This window comes from Apteryx mantelli, chromosome 18 (assembly GCF_036417845.1).
Source record: "Apteryx mantelli isolate bAptMan1 chromosome 18, bAptMan1.hap1, whole genome shotgun sequence".
NCBI lineage: Eukaryota > Metazoa > Chordata > Aves > Apterygiformes > Apterygidae > Apteryx > Apteryx mantelli.
In genome coordinates this window covers 17,127,976-17,150,321 of record NC_089995.1, presented here as the reverse complement: position 1 = coordinate 17,150,321, position 22,346 = coordinate 17,127,976, and the positions used below count along the sequence as shown (strand labels likewise).

The 22,346-nt window shown below is 44.4% G+C and overlaps 1 protein-coding gene across 1 annotated transcript in view; it reads right to left on the bottom strand.

Annotated features, from left to right (window-relative positions):
* Positions 1 to 4,956: 4,956 nt before the first annotated feature.
* COL20A1 (collagen type XX alpha 1 chain) overlaps positions 4,957 to 22,346 on the bottom strand; it is a 65,304-nt gene continuing 47,914 nt past the window's right edge. The window contains exons 29-40 of the mRNA XM_067307641.1: positions 19,865 to 19,918; positions 18,776 to 18,871; positions 18,244 to 18,297; positions 17,529 to 17,582; positions 17,130 to 17,183; positions 15,657 to 15,728; positions 14,939 to 14,974; positions 12,899 to 12,965; positions 11,980 to 12,168; positions 9,960 to 10,037; positions 8,913 to 9,068; positions 4,957 to 8,399 (exon numbers count right to left, since the gene is read on the bottom strand). Of these exons, the coding sequence (XP_067163742.1) occupies positions 8,386 to 8,399; positions 8,913 to 9,068; positions 9,960 to 10,037; positions 11,980 to 12,168; positions 12,899 to 12,965; positions 14,939 to 14,974; positions 15,657 to 15,728; positions 17,130 to 17,183; positions 17,529 to 17,582; positions 18,244 to 18,297; positions 18,776 to 18,871; positions 19,865 to 19,918 (924 nt within the window). The 3' untranslated portion in view covers positions 4,957 to 8,385. The remainder of the gene's footprint in view (positions 8,400 to 8,912; positions 9,069 to 9,959; positions 10,038 to 11,979; positions 12,169 to 12,898; positions 12,966 to 14,938; positions 14,975 to 15,656; positions 15,729 to 17,129; positions 17,184 to 17,528; positions 17,583 to 18,243; positions 18,298 to 18,775; positions 18,872 to 19,864; positions 19,919 to 22,346) is intronic.

The window sequence follows — 22,346 nt, the reverse complement described above, 5'->3', positions numbered from 1 at the left end:
GTTAATGAGTAATTTATTACAGAGATTAGTGTGTTTTCCACCATTCCCAAATATGTGGATTCAGAGCTTGGCGCATCTCACAGTTGCTATTACGCTTGGTGGGCTAATCCTCATCTTTGTGGCTGTTATTCTTCCCAAGGAAGATTGCGAGTCCCTGCTGCAACCCAGCTCCGGGAGCCGTGCGATTACACAGGTCAATAATAGCTTTTGGAGCTATTATTATTTTAGAGCTACAATATAGATGGGAAGATGGTCTGAAGAGCGACCTGGGAGCCAGGAACACCACACTGCCAGCGCCACTGCTTCTTAGCACTGCCTGGGGAAGTCCTTTTTGCCCTCTATGTTTCAGCTTTCCCATTTTCACTCTGGTTCAGGTGGGAGCAGGTCAGGGAAAGTACCGAGGACAGACCTTCTGCTCAGCTCCAACCTAAAGATCACTGTTTCCACGTCAGGATTTTCAAAGATGAAATGAGCCCTGTAAAAACCCACCGCTGTTATTATTCTGCCAGTGATGGGCTGCAGTCAACGCGCTTTCACAAGCCTTGCAGCAGCTCCATTTTTTTTAGCCCTTGTTTATTTTGTTGAGCTGTGGTTTTGAAATATATTTTTTCCCTAAATTGCTTCAGCCTGGGCCAGTGCCTCCAGGGCAACGAAGCCACCTCTCTTCATGCCGAGCTAACCTCATGTCCAGGGAGAAGTGGGAAGCAGAACGTGGGTCCCTGCTGCTGACCTCTCCCAGGAGCTGCTTAGTCTGGTTGAGTTTGATTTTTTCAGCCTGGAGTCCAATTTAGCCCAAACTCTCCCGCTGTCAGGCAGGCAGCTGCTGTCACCGAGGTGGGGAGAAGCTGTGAATATGAATTATCATCTTCTTCCACATAGTGGCTCATGCAAGCTGCAACTTCAAGGCAGAAAGGGCTGTTTTGGGTGGGGAATGATGATCACTTCCCACTGGATCAGGGCTTGCCATGCCAGGAGGCCAGGGCGGCTGCCAAATGGCCCAGTCTTAATGGTGAAAACCTCTCCCTTGAACCCCTCGAGCCTTATCTTCCAGGGGTTACCACAAAACGGAGCTTGGTTTAGAGCAGGTGGTTAGGGGAAGGTATCAGCTACTGGGCTGGACTGGCCCCTCAGAGCTTCCCAGCCCTGGCCCTGCCCTCACAGACCCACGTGGCCGTGATTTTTTGGTCCACAGATTCTGGGTTCAGTCCCCTGAGGTAACTCAGCAAAAAACACTCTTTCTTCAAGTAGCAGCTCCAGCCTGGAGCCTATCAGCCACCCTCGTGTACTTCAGACAACGCTGGCCACGCTATAAAGCATCCGTCCTCCGGAGCGCCCTTCCTCCCCGTGCTGCTCCTGCAGCAGGTCTCTCCCTCCCTCCCTCCCTCCAGCTTCCCTGCCTTTGCCTGATGGGCTGGAAGAAGTCGTTTAATGAGCATCAGACGACGAACTCACACAAATGCAACACCCTGTTCACTACTATTATTTCAGCAACGGTGCTCTTTCCATACTGAAGCAATCCTTTAAGCAAGTGTTGCCCTTGCTTTGGGACCTGCAGCAAGGAGGCAGGGACGAGTACCATGAGCCAGCGGGAAAGGGGAGCTGCTGGAGGCCTCTCCTGCTCCGGGAGCTGGAGTCAGCGCTGGACAGCACAACCGAGCCAGATGCAACGGGTGAACTAGGCAGAGGTTGAGCACCAGCCTCATCTATACTCTGCCTTTTCTTTATATGCACTCGTAACCACAGAAGAGCAATCACACTGGGACAGTCCCAAAGTCCATCTAGCCCCACATCCCCTCTATTTGACGTCTGTGAGGCCACAGTTCCCGTCTCCACTGCTGATCGTGGGGGCCAGGTGGGAATGGCACAGCAGTGCCTGGACCTGCGTCCTGTTTGCTTCAGAGGTCTCGCAGGCAGAAGGGCACGTAAACAGTTACTGTAGGGTGCGAGGGAAGACAGACACAGCCTAAAAATACAGGCTTCCCCAGGGACCTGGCGTGACTGCATGCCTCAAAAAGCAGCCTGGCAGCTGAGGGGCTCTGGACCTCACGCAGCAGCTCCTCTGCAGCTGGGATCAGCACCCATGAGGCTCTCTGGCCACTATGAAGTTTATTACTAGGCAGCTCTAGCTAGCACAGAGCTTTGGAAAGTACACGTGGGGAAAGGTGGGCAGCTGCCTGACGAGCAGCACAGAAGGTCCAGTACAAGCCAGAGCCTGTGTTAGGTGCGATGTGTTGCACCCCTACGTGGTACCCTAGGACATGAAGCTGGGTCATGCTGCATGGCTCAGTGGAATAATATGGCTTAAAGAGATTTCTTTCAAATACAAGTTATTGAACTCAATCCAAGCACTACAAGCTAAAATCCATGCAGTTATCAGTCTGGTTGACCTGCTGATCCTGCCTGGTCTTCTCATCTAAGATGCTACAGCTGATCTCCTTGTTCACAAACTCAGCCAAGGGCTTAAAATCTGAGGGGCTCACACAAACCCAGACTAGCGAAGGCTTGGGCCGGATTTCAGAGGACCCGTTTGGGCATGGTGGGGTGAGGGAGTCTGAACTGCTGCTGGTTGTTCTCTGCTTGTTTCCAGAAGAGAGACTCATTGTCTTCGGAGGCGCTAATTTATCCCTTTTCACAGTCAGTGAGTTTGCTTATGACAACAAAAGGAAAATAAACAGTCAAACATCTTCAAGGTCTAGTGCATAAAGGTACCAACGCAGCTGCAGTCTGCCCTGCCGCGGCTGTGCTCGGCAGCCAGGGATGGTGGCGGTGGAGCCGGGTTACAGTTTATATTCCAGGCAGGCCGGGCTCGCGGAGGCAGCCTGGAATCTCGCCAGCGGCTTTTCACATTTTGAGTGCACCAATAAAATATTCATGAGGGCAGGAGACCTGCTGATCCCGGGCATAGCTGGGTCAGGGGCATCATAGCCCCCGGCTGCAGCCAAAGCCACACTTGGCTCCCTCCGCAATCTCCCCCTCCTCCTGTGTCCGTGAGCAGTGATGACAACGGAGCAGGTGGGAGGCTGGAATGTGCAGGTACATTTTTAGGATGTGCGCAGCAAAGGGCCCATCCCAACTCACAACCTTTTCTGGATGCTATCCTCCATAGGAACCAAAGATCAGAAATAGCCATACTGGAATAAAACTGGGACATGAACCAGGCTATAACTATAGAAAAAATGAATAATTCTGCTATTCTAACCCCCTTGCTTGGTAATGGCTAAGATGAACTACAAAGAGAGAGTTTTTAGCACATGAAAGACTCTAGAAAAATGTATGCAGCCAGACTGTTAATATTTGTAATGCTCCCAGCTTAGAAGTGATTCCCACTACTTACTGAACTACTTCCCACTACTAACTGAAGTTAACACCAGAAAAAGAGTAAGGAAGCAAGAGTGGTAATACAGCAGGTGCCCTAAAGCTGCCTTAGAAGAGATGCAAAGCAAAATAACTGTTGCTCAGGATCTGGGCATGCAAAACTGAGCCGAAAGACCCCAAAGGCATCATGGAAAGCAAACACAGATGCTAATCTTTTCTGCTGTACCCATTGAGAGGAGACCTTATCTTTTCCACAGCAGTTCACATTTTCCCACCAGCATAATTCCAATGACCCCAGCAGAATCACTGTATCGTGAAGACAAGAGGGCAAAGGCATAGAAACCTGACTGTAATAACCTAAGCTACCATCATTTTTCTAGCTTTCCCTACATGGTCTTCCTTCTGATTCCATAATGCTCAGCTTGGCTGGGTCATTTTTCCAGCCATAAGGCACTCAGGGTACTTTATCTGCGGCTGGCTGTCAGGACAAGCTATGTAACCCCCACTGCCCTAGCTGTTCAGGGGACTGTTCTCCACAGTAGCATCTCATCTTCTGTGAGATGATCCACATAGCTGGCACCACCTCCCTTTTGCACAAGTTTCTCTCCAGACAGTTATCTAGAAACTGCACTCAAGGAAATCCGCTTGCCTAGAGACAGACAGACAGAAAGGTAGATGGATATATAAGACAGGTACAGTGCTAAAGAGAGAATCCCATATCACAGCCTCGCTTGCCTAAAAATCCAAATTCATTCAAAGTTAAGGACTGGAGGATAGAAACTTTAAAGATGTAAGAAACTAAAGATGTGATATCAGACTATATTTTTTCACCATGTGAGAAGAAAGTCTCTATAACACTGATTACATGAGGATAGGGGTAAGAATGAGCAAATCAGGACAAGGCACTTTAATAACGGCTCAGCAAAAGGGGTTGGTAAATAGTCATGAATTTGTAAAGGTGAGGAAACGGCTGGTGCCTGTGGGGTTTCTCAGGGACTCGTTAAACTCCTGGTTTATCAAGAAATCAGGCTTAAATCCCCACAATTTATGGCCAAATTCTTTATTTATGGTGATTAAAGCTTTGAGAACAAAGTCCCTACTGGCAGAAGATCTGCATGGGAATTTTTAATACCGCATGGCTAAAGCGTGGCACTGTTTTTAACTGCAGTTTACATGAAAAGTGATAAATTGAGCCAGAAAAGTACAGAGCGTACTATAAAAACCAGTACAACAAGAAAAACGGCAGGTTGCGCTCACCAAAAGGAGCAAGAGAAATTAATATGCATGAACGGACGGTTTCAGTATTCCCTGGCAGAGAAGGGAAGGCCACTTCGGGCCAGGCAGGGGCCCTGCAAGCCGCTCTCCCATCCATCTCCCGTGGCTGCCGCGCGTCCCTCCACCTCCGCTTTCCCCGCGCCGTACCTGCCGCCCGGAGCACCCCGCAGCGCCGCGTCCACTGCCTGCCCTGCCCGGCAAACCTCTGCTGCTCTCGCCCAGCGCTCTTCCCCGCTCTGCTCCGTGCCATGAAACGCTGTGCCGAACCTGCTGTAAAGGGCTTTGGGCAGCCTTGGAGCGACAAAAAAACCCAAAGCAATGTCCCTTTTTTCCTACAGAAACCGGTATGTATATATACTAGTCAGATCACAGTCATGCGGTTTAATTTATTTAGGGGTTGATGTTTCTCCAAACACAGAAATGTTCTCTTTTTGCTATTTAATAGTGTGCAGAGTTTAGTGCAGGATTAGGACATCCCAGTGTCTGAGACCTCTCAACGGAAAGGCTCCTGGATTCAGAGCGACGGGGTTAAAACGCGCTTGCACGTACAGTCACTCGTAGCGTCGTTGTGTGAGCGCAGTTTCTAGTTATCTCATATACGTGTCTTTAGATGCACTCCAAATAATGATGGTTTATCTGGCCTCACCCAGTGGGACAAGGCTACCGGCAAGCGTTTCCTTACAGCGTAGCAGGGGTAGCGCAGGGGGCTTGTGCTGAAAGCAGGGAATGCCGCTTTGGCTGCGGTGACCGCAACGTTTCAGGGACTTCATCAGTCCTGACCCTGGCTGCCTCCAAAGGCGAGGCTCTGGCAGTTGCTTCGGTGACTGTCACAGGAGCAGCTGAGTTTCTGCTGCCAATGGATGTCTGGGGCAAGTAGCTAAGTCTAACAAGTTACCGTTCTCCAATGTGCCAGGGCGCCTAACAGCAGGGAGGTGGCACCACTCGCTGCTTGTCACTCTGCTCCACTTCTCAGCAGCACCCTGGACTCGTCATGCTCCGCGGGGAGGTCGCCCATCTGGGCAAGGAGAGCAGCATGGCCTTGTTCTTCCACCTTTTCCACCACTTGTACCAAAAGCTCCCATGTTCCTTCTGCAGCATTAGTTTCTCTTCTCCAAACCACTTGCAGATTGTCTTATAGCCAGTAATCGGCACAGCTGATGGTGCTCATGAGGCTCCTGCCTGCCTTTCAGCCAAGCGACACCATTCCTGCACGGTCCTGGGCTGATCCACACTTGCACACATCAACTTCAGAGAGGATGAAGGCAGATCAGACGTGAGTACACGCAGCAAGCCAGCCTTAGCCACAGGTGCCTACTGTGGACACGCCAGGCAGGGCGCCATCCCAGCCAAGCGTTGAGTTGCCGGTTGCTGCACCTGGGTGAGCAGCTCAAACTTCTGCAGGGACCAGTTCCTCCAACTGTGTGATTGCCCTTAACCACCTAACAAGTCATTTCTGATGGGAGCTGGGAGTTTCTCTCCTCAGACCTTTGTGCAGGTATTTTCTCTGTGTCTGAGCAGGACACAAAAACCTTCCAGGTTCTGTTCAAGGGGTAAGTTTTGAATCTATGATACTAAATGGACTAAACAGCCATGATTTCAAGTAAACAAAACCAGTCATGGAGCAAAATTTAGGAACATAAATGGGCAAATTGTTTGTGCAGGTTGCCTTTCTCCTAATCAATAGCCCTCATGGCACCAGGTTTTGTTAACAGCTGACCCTTCATGTTGTATCTGAAATAATCAGACAAAAGCAAATGTCACTTGAAACTCTACCTAATAGATTACATCCCAAGTCAAGCAATGAGGTGATTCAAAAATAAAGAAAAATGAAAGAGCTCTATGACAAATAACCTGCAATGACCAGATTTGAACAGACAACTGCAAATTCAGGATTTGGAATCTGACTGCACTGATTTAAATGAGAATGGAAGCAGAATTACCTGCTAAATTCAGATGCTGTGCGTTGAATTACTTGACCCACTACGTGAGTGTTTTGGGGGCCCAATTTTAGAGCTCTGTTGTGCAAAGAGCACCCCTTTTACTTCCCTGCTTCTCCTGCCCACTGCTTTGTGTCTTGGAGTTGCCACAAGTATTGAGTTTTATAACCAATGGTAAATACAGAAACATTCCGAATGCAACTTAATGTAGATTTGTTAGATCTATTTTCAGAACATCTTCATTTTTCAAAGAATAGGGAATTTTACTTCTGTCAATGTGGTATTTCTTTGCACTTCCCTGCATTTACCAAGAGGAATATACATCATACTGAAAATATTCATCATTGGGAGTTTCTAGAGAACTGACATGGACTAAGCCAAGAGTTACTTTAAATACTTGCAGAATGTAATAATCATATTTTTATGTGACTATTGTAGTAGGACTTACGATTCCCAAACAAGTCTGATATGTTCAGAAATTACTGTTAGCAAAATTTCTTAATTCTATAGGATTTTTACTTAATGGCAAAAAGAAATAATACCTGGATGCAGTGTCTAAACAACCTAATTTTCTTAAGGGAAGCCTCTCTCTGTTGGGTGCTTGACAATCTGGTTTCTAACTCTGAACTTAGTTGGAGTTAAGAATTCAGAAGTTAGCTATAGTCCTGTGAATACCAGCCTGCACATAGCTCCAGAAATTGCACATCCCAATTAAGTGCTCAGGAATATGAATCATGCTCCATTTTTTGCCTTTTTGCATCTTTGAAAATCTGTACCAATACTTTTTGCTCCATTTTGTTTTTACAAACACCAAATATTTCATTCACAGAATTTGTTCCTCAATGTATAAATCTAAGTTTGTAAACAACTGTTTGGCAGCAGGGGAAGTTTACAGCCAGCATAACCGAGCACAGTATAGAGCAGCAATGCAAAGCAGCAGGCACATTTTATCAGTATCTCTACAGTTGGTTGTGAATACATATTAGACTGGAGCTCACACAAGGAGAAGGGTATAACATGGCAATTACCTCCACGACATATGGGTAAAAGTCAGGCTCAGAGCTATTCAATATTTTACCTGACAAAATGTAAAGTAGCTACTAAGATTGCAGGAGGCAGAGATGGAAAAGGCCAGTAGGTTAATCTCCAGCTCCTCAGTACATGGTTGTGCTCTGTCTGATCTAAGGCTTTGTTTGACAGATATCAAGCCCCAGAGAACACGACTAAACGGTGGGGTTTGTCACATCACGGGAAGGTCATCACGTTGTCTGCGGTGCTTGTGTACATAATGCCACGGCGAGGAAGCCATCAGCACTGAGCCAAAAGCAGAAACAGTCAAAGCGGTGCTAGGTTTTATTACACTGTCAGCCAACAGAGAGAACAATTTTGCTCCAGTGGATTTGCATCTTAGGGCATGAGGTGCTGCTTCTGTCTGCACTGGGGACCCACAGTAACATGTGACAGAAATAAAGCACAAACTTGCAAAAATCACCTATGTTATTTCTGAGCATTTCAATACCTTTTTTTTTTTTTTTTTTTTTTTTTTTTTAAGTCTATCAGGCTGCACTGCTGACTGTCTTTTTGCTTTGTGTGGACCACACAATGTGAATTTGAACACTGCAGGTGTCCAAAGCTGATCGGGAAAACAGGAAAGGATGACTGGAGCTCATCTGTATGCAGTCTGGTTTGGTGGCTCTAGTGTTTGATTGACATGTCCTTACAGAAATGATGGAAGGTTTAAAAAACAAACAAACAATGCATTTGGCATTCAGATTGCTGCTTCTCTCGGAGTATGTGGAGCCTTCACCCAGAGATTGCCAGGGCAAAGCACTATCCTCAGCTGCCTCTGCATCAGCCATCAGGGGATGAAATCTGTGTGTGGAAACATGCGATGATACCAATGAACAAGAGGATAAATCAATGTCAAGTACTGAGGAGGAGGGTGCAGAGTTATTCCTTTTCCCTTCCAAATCTTTTGTTCAGCACAAGTGATTTTTTTTTATTTTATGGGACTTTGCAAAGTCAAGCCTCTATGAATTATATATGTAGGAATTGAGATATTGGTCCTCTCTATCCACCATAGAAACATCCCTGGGGACATTAAGAATTGAAGATACACACATGATCACTCCTTGTACCCAACTGCTACTGCAGTTAAATATATTAATCTATGAAGGGTGGCCAACAAGCAGCCAATTGAGCTGGCTTTTGTCCATGTAAATAGACTAACTGCATGTGAATCATCAAAATTGCTTTACAAAGGAAGCTCTTCCAGGACTGACAGTGCCTGAAGGATGAACAAAGGGCTCTACCTAGTTTAAGAGAAGTAACCAGAGAGACCAGTTCTAAAATCATAACTTTTGCATTAAGATAGTTGAGGCTTACCTCTTCTACCTGTCCCATAACATCCAGAGATATCACAACCCCCTGGATATCCAGGCTGTCCAGGATGCCCTCTGACACCAGGGAAACCTTGAGGACCAGCATTTCCAGGGGATCCCTTTGGACCTGGTTTCCCCAGCACTATTTCTCCTGGTGGGCCTGAAAAGGAGAAGCATTGTGAGCAGTAGCACATCTACTTTAGCTGGTCCTGTGTAATATCCATGTTATACTGCCTCCATCCTACATGGCTATTAATTATCTGAGTATTTTTTCCTCTTTTTGGTGGAAGAATTGCACCTGCCAGTTGGAAAAACCTCTTCTGAATCTCAGTTACTACAAGTCTTATCCTTGACTTTACAGGTGTCCACCTTGCCTAAAAATGGAGCCTGTTTATGAGAATCCAAAGTCTGCCTATGTGACAATGTAGAAAATCACCTTAATCCCAGGATCCATCTCAGAGTCATTGTTTTTGTGTTTTTACATCTCAACTATAAAAATCTGTATACACAAGAATGTTTGACCACACTCCCTTGTTAGTGCCTGGTTCGTTAAGCCAGTGGTAAACCTCTCACCGATTTCAAATAAGTGGGATCAGGATGGAAGAATACACCAAATCCTAACAGATTACTCAAAAACCCTTTGTTTCAGGAGTTGAATTTTCAATGAGTTTCTATCATTTGAGTGTCTGGCCAGAAAAACTAAAACTCCCTGGATATGCCTCAGGTCATTAAAACACATCATTGCCTGGTATGCAGGCACTGAAGCTGAGAATGTCAGCCTGCACGCTGGCAGCTGCGTACCAAAGGGAGGAGGCTGTCTGGTACAGATGGATCCTTACGTCTTAGCAGAGAGGAATCGGAGCAGCGAACAGCACCCTTAAGCTGCTTGATCCAGGATGCTGATCGGCGCCTTCAGCTCTGCCAGCAACACTGCAGTGGGAAGACCAGTCTGCCCACCGCAACAGTCCTAAGGCTGAGTGGTGCCTTGAATCTGGCAGCTGGGAGGTCTGGATGAACCCATAGTTGATACAAAGAGGTTTATTCACTCTACCTGTTCTGCCTCTGGGTCCTTGGATTCCTTCCTCACTGGCTCCAGACATCCCTTTTTCACCCTTGGGCCCTGGTGCACCTAATTACAGATAAGAGACAAGTTTCATGTACCTGCATTTTGCATTTCACCCTGAATTAAAGCTCCTGCAGTCTCCTCACCATGCTGTTCTTCATTGTTTAAGAAGCACAGGAGGTTTGCAGCCTTTGGCAAAACAGTCAAATATCTATTTTCTTTAACTCTGTCTGTGCGCCATGGGGCAGCCTAGAGAATTGTCCCCTGAGTATTATCAGACACCAGTATATTCAGTTTGAGGTTTAGTGGATATTTACTGGTACTGAAAGACCTCTCTGTTTGTGGCTATGCACACCTGGTCCTTCTAAGCACAGTGCAGCCTTTACAGTCCAGGTTATCAGCAGGTATTTAACACACAGGCACTAACTCTTTGCTCTTGAATCTTCCTTTAGTGACCAAAGGGAAATGCCTTCTTAATCCACATCTGCATGTCATCCCTGAAGTTCTTCCTCCCTGGTTCATCACTTCCCTCAGTCAGTGTTTATAACTGAATGTTACCATCTCCCACCCTCTTTTCCAGAATGACTGGTTGCCTATGACCAGCATGGCTCCTACCAGCTTTGACTTGCAGCCTGATATGGGTGAGAACAGAGATTTTCTACAGAGAAATTTGTAACACTGGTGTTGGTGCAGTGGCCTGAATATAAGGTCCATTCCCCTATATTCTTCACATTGCTCAGACAAATCACACAGCTGAACAGTCTCTTCAACCAGCTGCTGGTTGCGTCAGGCTTGCAGTTTTCTCATGAAATTGCAATCAAAACTAGTAGATTTCAACAAAATGGGTGCATTTTGACATTTTTCATATTTTTAAAATGAAAATATTTTGATCAGCTTTGTCCTTAAGAGTCTTTTTCAGTGAGATCCATCTCCTCCTGTCTACTCACTTGACAGGCTTGAAACATCTGCAAGCTGTTACCTTCCTTTTTCTCTTCAGTAACATTTTGATAAATTCTACAGATCACAGCTAAAACGGAATAACACCATTGGAAGGGTTAAACAGAAGGTCTCTAGTTATTTAGAGGTGTTAGGGCACCACTGAAAACACTATGTTTGATTTTACATTGACAATTACCTGAGCCTCTAACAAATGTTGTCCTCAAATCCAAACAAAGTGTATTCCCATCATTCACTTGTTCTTGTGCAGTAACTGGTACTACTTTTTGTACTATTGCATACTTGCATCAATGTTTGAGATGTGCTTCTGAACTGAATCCTCTCTTGTTTTGAATTTATGTACAAGGACTACTCCAGCAGTTCAGAGTCTTTCATCATTTTGCTTTTGGGAGCCACATCTGCATTTTCCAATTGGTTTTCCTAGTTTCATTAATATCTCTATATTTACTGTCATTTTCTGGAGCATCTAGGTCCCCCATCACTAAACAGACAATATGTTCAGAAATGTTCTGAGCCTCTGAAAATGTCTTGGAGCGAATTTTATTATATAATGATAAATGAAATGGCAAAGTTTGAAATCTAGTTTGGCAAAGTGGGCAGCCAGTCTAATCATGATTTCTATGTTTTGGGGGTTATAGTTAAATGTTATTCCCTTAGACTGAAAAAGATACAATTTCCCTGAAAATACTGTTTTTAATTTTAATAGCTTTTTTCAACCCCCAGTTGCTGACTTTTGCTTATTCTCAGGATTTTGAGATTATATTAATCCATTTTTTTAGTCATGTGTGAGGTTTTTGTTGTTGGAACTATTGTTCCAGAAATGCACATATGCATAAATGTATTTTTAACTACTTTGGTTTATCTCATCTGCCACTTTCTGTACATAGCACTAAATAAAAAGTTTCTTCTAGACATTGTGATGAGTCCAAGAGGAAAATAGGAATGAGATGAGATAATCTGATGAGGTATTTTTACTGCTTGAAGTACTGAAGTGCTTAGTTAAAGTATTAAATATGTGGTCAAATATGCTTAAGAACACTTCTATCCATACCTCTTTCTCCAGGATATCCATCTTTGCCTGGCTGTCCGGGGATGCCGTTTTCTCCTCTTTCTCCATTACTCCCAGGGGGACCTGGAGGACCTGGTGGTCCTGGTTCTCCCGGTTTTAATTTTTCTTCCCAAACAGGAACTGGTTTCCTTGCATGTTCATGAATGAATGAGTCAAACTTCAACACATGAGCTGAGAAGACAAGCCAGAAAATTAATGTCCGCTTGTCCAGGAACTCAGAAAAGGGACAGAATCAGAGGACGTTGTCTAAAAAGATACTTAAAAGTATCAGGTACTGCTAAAAGGTGTCAGTCCAAGCTAAAAAAGCCAGAAGCTGAAGAGGAGACTGGCAGCTGAGTCATGGGTTTGCTATCTGACCTTGGGCAAACTGTTTCATTCCTTTGTGCATCACAGCACAAGAACTCTTCTACAAGTGCTTCATCTTAAGAGGGATCCATGCAATTCCTTTTGCATTTAACACATGCTGCACTCTGTTCATGTTGTACCTCTGAGCTGAGCATTCCAGATTACATACGTCTCCAAAACCAGGCACTCCCAATTTTTTTTTTCTGCTACATAAGGTGAGATCATTGATTCAGCACAAATCACTGCAGTTTTCCCTTAAAGGACCAAGTTTCAAGCTGAATTTCTTCCATTTGAGAAAAAGTAGTCTTTGCAAGGTGCCAAAGGGATTTCCTAAGTAATACTTCACAGGTCTTTGTGCTAATACCACCCCAATAAAAACAACGTAGGACTGACAGCCTGGCCTGGGACACTTGCTTTACTTGGTGCTTAGCATGGCACCAGATGGAGGAGCTCTATGGATCACCACAGCTTCAGGCTGTTCCCCTGTGATTCTGTTCATGCCTCACCACTGCTCTAGAGGCAGCACAAATTCAGGAGTTGGGTTGGTTATACTCACTCTGAATCATCCGCTCGCAAGCCTGGCTAACTAGCTGGTAAATTGTGGCCAAGGATTGTGGTTCCCCCTAAAGTGAAACATTTTTTTTAAAAAAAGGAAGTATTAATATCGTTAAAGCAGGACCAATATCATAATGCAGGATATCGGTCTGTCCATTCTTCTTGTCAGCTTGAGTTACACAGATATTCATTACTATGAAATGCAGCTTTATTTATTTATCGCAAAGCTCTGAAGCCATAAAATTGTAATTGGGAAATGTCAATAATTGCTTTTCTCCTGCACATCAAAAGGGCTAGACTGAATCTATATAATTTATGAAGCTACCAGAAAAGGAGAATAAATTTCACTTTCAAATTTTATCACAAAGGATGCTAAGATTGTGTAGCCTGTAACTTAATATCCTGTGATATGTAAAACATTTAATAAGATCAAATATTACAGTGTGCTATCTTTGTCTACACCTTTTACGAATATTGATTCTTACTGTTATTGTGTTCTGAAAAAAATTATATCGGGGGTTTCTACAGAAAGTTTTAGTAGAGCAAGGAAAAGCAATAAAAATGCAAAAAAACTGCTTGAAAATAAACACTGACTTAGTGAAAATTTAAAACTAACACATTGCATCTCTCCAAAGCCATTATATAACACACATCTCTGTCTGGATCAATGTGCAGACTGACCCAAAACTAAACAAAAGCTTGGCACAACACCCAAGGAAGGAAAAAAGAACAGTTCCATTGCAAAAGTAAGCATAGAAAAGGAAAAGCTGGTGGGAATGGAAGGAGAACAGTGTTAAAAATTATAATACTGAGGCGTTAACTTGAAACTAAAGCAGTCTTTAGCCTCAAGGAGAACTGCAAAATTCTCAGCGATTAAAAGGGGGATTCATCTCACGCAGTTTTTGGAGTGTATGTCTGCAATTTGAGCCAATCCTCAAGGCCCCCAGACAGGCAGGGAAGGGTAATAGGCACTGGAGGACACGATTCATCTGACTTATTTTATTCCGCTTTTGGGTGAGAATCATGTCCTAAACATACCTATTTCTCTCCATTGGCTATAAAGGGAGCCAGGGGAGAGGAGCTCACATATGTCTCCAGGGTAGATGGCTGGTTTGGCCTCATGAAACACACCCAAAGTTTCTGAGGGTCTGATCTGAAAGGGGGCAGTTGAAGGTGAACCACTGATGCTGGGTTCTCAGCCCCATCCTAAATAAGAAAACGTATCACTGCACTTCCCACAGCTGCACCTGCAGAGCAGCTTTGTCTTTTCTCAAGTGTACTTTATGAACATACCAACCATATAGAGGTACCAAGGATGCACAAATCCACTAATGGTATCAACAGTCTAGAAACAGGCAGGTAACAAAGCATAGCCTTTTCAAAATGTCTTAGGTGACAAAGGTCCCCTTGGCTTCCACACAGATTTGCACACTGAACTTGCAGCAGTTTATAGGGTTAATTGAGCTGTAGTAAAGGCAATGTTCATCTCTTCAGTCCACCACAAATGTGAGGGAAGACATATCAGGCTGTTAATACCTTGTCATCCTTAAGCCAGTGCATATTATTCTGTGTCTGAGATAGGCTTGGAGTACGTGGTTAATTACCTGGGCTCAGCTGGCATGGGCTAACTCATCACACAGCACAGCTCTCCACTGCTTGAAGCCTAATTCACATAAGTCAGTCCTGGCAATGAGACTTGGACTCCCAGAAATATACAGGGTTTCTTTTTAACCAAAAATCAGGATGAGGGAAGTCAAGTGTTTTTGCATTTTTGTTCCCAGCAAAGAATGGATTTTCAATTGGCTTTTTTTTTCATTACTACAACTGACACTAAGCAGCTCCTGACTGTTGTAAGATTATATATATCCCATCAGAATAGCCAGTGTAGGAGAATGGAAAGGCAATGAATTACAGCTACGTTAAGTTATTCAACACCAAAACGGTTTAAATATGTAAGCATAACTTGTGAAGCAGATTACCACATCCACTCTTTTGAGGATAAGATACAGTGACTGTGTTGCCCAGTACCCAAAAAACTCACTTTCTCTCCTCTTTCTCCTTTTGGACCTGGAAGCCCCTGTGAAAAAGCAAAAGGAAAAATAAAAGTCTAGAGAAAGGAGGAGCAAAAGAAAATAAAAGTTCAACAGGGCACAGGTCACGTTAGTGGTACATGGAGCACAACATTTGTTTCCAACACTCTGGTTGTTTCCTTGACCTCATGACAATAACTAAATAAGCTTCGAGTTCACAGGAATATTTTGTTTTCTTTTTTAAGGGCATCGAAAATAAAGCAGCTGCTGGAGCAATGGCATAAAACACCATCAACAAGGATGCAGAAATTCCTCAGATATTATCTTAGGACAGTTTTCCCAACTTATTAAGTGCTTTTTAACATCTGAGAAGAAATAACTGTGACATTTAGACTTGAGGTTGCCCCGCAAAAGCCCAACAGGAGCTAGTCCTGTTTGGGCCTGACTCTAATTCTTTATTTGGTCTAGAATCTCACACTGGAAATTTGTCTGCCTGCTGGATTTTGTGTAGTTTGTAAATCTACAGAGATTGAAGGAAAGAACGATTTGTTAAATGCTTTATCAACAGTAAAGTAGCCTGGGCTTTGCATATCCATAGATCTTCTTAAGAAGGATGAGTGTAAATTAAAACTATTCTTTACACTTCGAGGGAGACCTTCTGTGGGAACAGCTTCTTTCCCCTGAATTATTTCATGACTTTGCCTTTAAGACCCACAAGGAGAAACTTACTGTTGGCCCAACATCACCTGGAGGTCCTTTCTCTCCGCTGCTGCCTCGGGAGCCTGTCACTCCTTGGAAACCCTGCAGCATTAATTACAAGATGAAGATAAAAGTCCAGTTACTTCCTAACTTTCTTCTTTTTCTGTCTGAGGCTTACATTTCCCTATGGCTCCAGGGCCACCAGCAGTTTGAGTTCAGAGGACTCCAGCAAGGACATTGTGTCCTTAAGGTTTATGTCAGTGCCTCATCCAGCCATGAATATGATGTTAAAAGTATATCATGCATAAGTCATGTTCACATCATTTCCTATTACTGTCTCAATTATGGTCAAGCCAGCAAAGTTCAGTTTTGTTAACAAACTGCAATGCATTTTTTACCCTGCAGGTTTTAGACCCTTCATTATATATTCAGATTATTTTAGACTTAGCCCAGAGCATAATCCTTTTCTTTAGCTTACTAATACCACGCTGTTGTTTTTCCCTTGAAGACCTGTGTTTGCCTCTAATGCTTTACTCCAACAGTAACACTAGCTTAGAGAAAGGGAGGTGCATTCTCTGGTCACCTCCTCTTTGTGAAATTTTTGTGCTCTTACAGAGGGAAGATAAACAACAACAAACACAAGCAGTATTTTCCTTTACAATTTTCCAGCTGTTAGGGTTAAACTCAGCAATTAACAATTACTTTGACCTGTGGAAAATGAAAGGAGTCTTCAAGACAGCACTAGAATGGCTTTCAGAGTCTGGTGTGAAGGCTATAGTGCTTTCCTCATATTTAGAAAGCTCAGGTTCAATCCTGCCTCCTCCACATCTTCCCAGGAGGAGTAAGTCACAGTCATAAGCTGAATTCAGACTTAGCTTCTATAAATACCCAACTACAACTACTATGAGGTCTTACTCAAAGACAGCAGTGAGCAATCTCCATTGTACACTGTTCAGGACTGCCAAATTTCATAAAACTTGGGAGGGCTGTTATGCCTTCAAATTAGCAGATGGATGTAAATCTCTCAACAAATCTTAAAGTTCTGCTGTCGTGGGCACAAAGAAGAGTATAAATATACCTACCTACACAGAGCCTTGATCCAATGGGTATCGGAATATGTGGGTGAGTAATTCTTTCACATCTGCTTGCACCCTCCAGCTCCAGCTAGTGATTTCAGGGTGACAACCCCCATACACCCCAAACTCACCCAATAGTTGGGGAAAAAAAAGTAGCAGCAGGGAAGTAGCAATAGTAAAGCAATCATCTGCTTCCTGCCTCAAGGCCTGCCCAGAAGGAATCTCCAAGAGGGGAAGCTAAAGGCATTACTCCTTACCCTGACAGATCCAAGGGAGGTGTACTTGTGAAAATGTGCTGGGGTATAGCCCTGGGATACCCCGAGAAGGGGTTATACCCTCACACCTCTGGAGGACAGCTTGTCATCACAAACCACAGACTCTTGCTGAGGAAGAGTTTTCAACTGAATTGCTCAGGGCATGTACCTACCCTTGGTCCAGGTGGTCCTGGAGGCCCAGCTGTACCTTCTAGTCCTCTCACCCCCTGCAAGGCCAAATCCAGTCATGCATTAACAAGAGTATTCAAAGAGAGCTGGTAAGCAATGAGATGGTTTCTCCACATGCTGTTTTTAACAGGAGCTTGCCAGGAATGAGTAAAAATATACTTGTCAAGCAGACAAGAAGGTTGGCACCTGGTCAGTCATGAAAATTTGGCCAAACCTGAGATGACCCAATATTTTCTTATCCAGTTCCTTTGGCCTGGTGAAAGTATCATTCAATTATGCACTGAGTACATAAGGAGAGCTGGATGTTTCGGGTTTCTGCAAGTACACTCACAGTTGGATTTTATGCCACCCATGCTTGATAACTCAGAGATGAGGTATTTTACCTTTGCACCTTGAAGACCATCCCTGCCTGGAGCTCCCTGCACACCAGGAATACCCTGTAAATCAGAATTTCTGGGTAAAGTTGGCATATGATTATTATTTCCCTACTTTATATTTTGTAACAGGGGACATAAAAAAAAAAAAGATGAAAAAAGAGACAGAGTTATTTGTGGAACAGAAAAATCATTGTCATTCCATCTTTAACCTGCATTGTCTCTGGGCTTCTGGATAGTGTCTTCTTTCTCCCACCAACTGACTCAGTTTCTCCTTTCCCCCCACATTGCACTCTACCCTGAAAGACTGTTTTTGATAACAGACTAAGGCACTTTGCAGACACTATCTCCTGCCTCTTCTGCTCTGAGGATTCTTGGGAAACACCAAAGCAAAGAGCAGGCAGTCAAGCTGACTTTCCTTCCTACCTTTGCTACTGATTTACAGTTCACTTATGGCTTGCTTGTTGGAGATTGTCTTATCTCTCTGAGAAATAAGTAGGATACTTGCCCCTTTGGAAGACTGAAGCTATGGATGATTGTATGCCTAAAACTTTAGGAAGCAGGAGGAGACCAGCACAGGAAGATGGGATGACACTCCAGAGTGAAAGAGTTTCAAAACAGATAACAGTAAGAATTCTGTTGCTTTTCAATCTTGCTTAAATTAATTATCAGGAAAAAAGGGGAAATCTTTGAGACAATTTAAAGGAATGGTATCTGCTATTACCTGCATGCCAGGACTTCCAGTGTCTCCTTTCTCTCCTTTAATTCCTGGTGGTCCCTTGGATTAAAGCAGAAAAACATACTTAAGCATGCTGCACCATCCTTTAAAGGAAACAGTGCCATGCCTGCTCCACACCCACTTCCCAGTTTGCTCGTGCTCTCCGAAGGGCTAAAAAGGAGCTTTGCAGTCACATGTTCATGGAGATCTGCTGCATTCCTACAGACATGCACACAGTCACCTCCACCTGCATTCCTTGCCTAACAATGATGACCAAGAAATGCCTGAACTGAACACACCACTGGGCTGTTATCATTAAAGGTACATTAGGGAGAGTCTGCACAAGAGCAGTCTTTGGCAGAACGACCAAGTCCAAGGCCTTATCAGCAAGAAAAAATAATCATCAACCTTCTCTAGTGCAGCTATCTGGATGTTAACAGGATGATGTAAAAACATTGCCTTTTTTTTTTTTTTTTTTGAGACAGGTACTTAATGCAAAGAGTAAGTGACAAATAAGGCAGTGGAAGAGATCACATACCACAGGACCCTGAACCGTGATCCCTTGGGAACCTGGAGAGCCTTGCTGGCCACTAGGACCTTCTGGTCCCACTTGTCCAGGTGGACCTGGTTCACCCTAAAGCCAAAGACATGAAATCAAACATAAAGAAGGAAAGCAATTAGAGCCTGTCCTCCACATAGGCTGCACCACACGAGCTGGGTTAGCACAAACGTTCTACAGGATTCAAGATGAAGAATTCAGGACAGTGGGGATCTCTAAAAACCTCAGCTGCCTTTGCCTTTTCAGTTCACAGTTCTGGTACCCCATCCACAGGAGTCAATGGCAAAACGTCACATGGTGCCTGGCAAAGCAGGATTCACCCTCCCAAGCAGCAGGTCATTCCAGCTACTCAAGATGGCTAGAGAATGAAGAGAAACATTCCTCAACCTGCAGGTGAAATCTGCATCTATTGTCATTCTCTCCCCAAACTGTTTCCCCCTGTAACTCTGCTTCCCTCTGAGCGGTTACCCCAAAAGGGAAGAAGTGGGTTGGTCTGGCTTTGCTGTGCATGGGTTAAGGGAACAGTGACTTCAATATGCCAACACTTCAGTTAGGACTTGCTCTAGTCCCCAGCGTTTGGGAAGTTCAGACCCAGCCATTCCTTATGCTCACCTCAGAGCTGTTCCTGAAGTCTTTGTGTGGTTCTTGCTCTGCTTCACACCTCACCACGGTCTGACCAAGAGCACTACCAACGCAGGTGTGCTTGGCAGCCAGACCAAGCACAGCACAAAGACTGACCATTTTCCAGCATGGCTGCTTTCCAAGAACATTGCTGAACACATTGCATTAATTCAATTCAATAAGGCCTATCACCTTAATTTTTATAACCTAACTGAGCATTTAATTAAAAATAAGTGATCCCATACTCCTCAACGTATTGGTTCTTAAGGCCCTGAGTGGGCTCTGCTTGGTGCAGTGAAACAGGGAGAGGACTCAGAGGAATCAAGCTCAGATCTGGAACGAACACATCCAGCTCCACTAAAGGAGAAGCTTGCACTTCTGTATCCTTCCTCTGATGTAGCCTGAAGCAAATGAAAGCCAACGACAGTGCTGAGAATCAGTTCTCACCTTGGGCCCCGGCTCCCCTTGTTCCCCTTGTGGTCCTCTCCTTCCAGGGCTGCCCTGCCAATAAGACACAAAGCTGCTATTATTAATATTATTATTTTTATTTCAGTGTAACAAAGAGCCTAGGGGACAGAAGTCGTCCCATTTGCTATACACACACAATGAAAAGACAACTCTTGCCCCAGAGAACTTGGAGAAAATGGGTACAAGAAGAAAATGAATCAGCCATCCAGCCAATTTGGAAAATGGGAGGAAAGAAGACAGTGCAACCCCCTTTGTGACAGGCAGTGGGTATGCTGCACCCACCACCCACAGGAAGAGATGGAGTTTTGACCTGTTCAGACCTCCTCCCTCCCACCAGTAAATCCAAGCTGAGACAACAAATGTAGGGGGGGTCACACAGGAACACGGGAATGCACCAGAGAAGAAAAAAGAGGGGCTCATGTTTACATCCCTTTAGGCCAAGGCTGTTTTATGTAACATCCTCCTGACAGAATACACACACACACACAGATCAGGGACAGTGGCCAGTTCCAGGGAGACCCGGCTTAGCTCTGCATCTGCATAACTGCTGGATCTGAGAGGAAACTAATCTTCTGGCATAAACCGGTACTGTGTGAACTTTTGACATCTTAATCTGAAAGTTTCTATTCTTGGATCTAAATAACAATGGATTTGGATTAAGAGGTACATCCAGGAAGCTTTGCTAAAGGTTCTTTCAGAAGTGCCCAGAAGCTCATTTCAGAAGTTAGCTTGGCCTGGTCAAAACCACAGATTTAAGAAAGAGTAATAACTACAAGGTGGGAGATAGTCTTGCTAACTTTAAGCTATTGGAGTTTTAAAAGTAGCAGTGAATGCTCATGTAACTGCAGCAAATTACTGAGTTTGATGGTGTGAGGATAAGGTTATGTGTCATAACCATATTTTCTCTAGTGCTCAAAAGAACCCATCTCTTAAGAGTTGTGCTGCAGAGATGTTTAAACCACAGGGCAATGCAAGATGGTAATTATGCACTTAGTATATCAAAACATACTGTGATAATACAGTGTGCTGTGTAATTAAACTTCCACTGGAATGAGCATGTAATTACTATGCAACAAGACGCTGCTCCTAGCGAAGTGTGGAACTGATTTCACAGTAGAACCACAGTATTAAAAAAGATGATCTAAAACATCTTCACTTGAGCAAGGAGGCCATTGTTGCTTAAATGGTTATTTTCCAGGAGAAAGGCTTCTGGCATGATTGAAATTGGATGCTGTGGACAGCATCTCAGCCCTCAGCTGCCATGTGCAAATGCAAATGTTTCTGCTCACACTTTGGACGTGCAAACATTTGCTGTTGACTGAACTGGCTGCCCTTGCTATTAAACCATGGCCAGGCAAGTTTCCACTAGCCTCCCAAAAGCTTTTCAGTGAATCCTAGAGGAATGGAGCCAGGAGGAAGCTGGCTTCTGGTCTGCCTGTCTGTTCCAGGGCAGAATCAGCTCCACTTACATTGTTCTTTAATCTCTTAAATGCCTCCATTAATGGAGATCCTACAATATTCTTGCACTGCCTGGTCCTGGGCTTCACCAACTTTACTGTTGGATAAATGCTTACTAGTGTCTAACTAGAACATTTCTTGCTGCGATTTAACCCCATGGTGACTTTCCTCTGTCCATAATGGACAGGGCAAAAGATTGAGTTCATCCTTTATTCCAGAACATGTCATATGCTTAAAGACTATTATCACATCCCCCCATTTCCTCAGGGTTTTCTTGGAGGTTATGCCCTTTGTAAAGAGAGAGTGCTTTGCGGAGACACAGCATTGTAAAGTCTCCCCTTTCTCTTTACACTGCCCACCTATGCAGACACTTGCAGTCCGGTCTGAACCCAGCCTGCCCACGAGCTAGGGGGGTGTAGCACAAACCCAATTTCACGGTCACCCTCCAAAGCCCTCCCGCGTGGCTCAGCCATACAGCAGTGCACAAGGCAGCTGCGTGTCACTGGCAATCTCGGATTGCTCTGAACAGAGATCTCCCTGCAAGCATCCGTACAGACATGCCCCATGTGCAGTAGGCTATGAAATGCAAAATATGTGGTTAAAAGTTGTCCATTTTGCACAGTGGGTGAAAGGCAGATGGATATAATCAACTGCTGGGGGCCAGATTCTTTATTGACACCCATTTGTATGGGCTTGGGCATTGCAGAAGGGAGAGGTTTTGCCAGGTGTCTGTATAAGACTCCCAGTTAACAGAGGAACCAAAAATTTTTTTTTCATTTACAAAGAGTTTCAAAGCCTCTGATCCATAAAATCTCTCCAGCAACACGCACAGAGGGTGGTCAGTCCTCTCGTAAGAGGATTAATGTGGCATCAGGAAATGCTCTGCCTGTTCCCAGCTGCAGCTGTTGCCTTGCCAAAATGCCATCTCCCCACTTCATGACTATAGGAAACCCTGAAGGGTATCTCTCTGCTTCAGCCTTTCATTGGCAAGAGGAGGACCTTA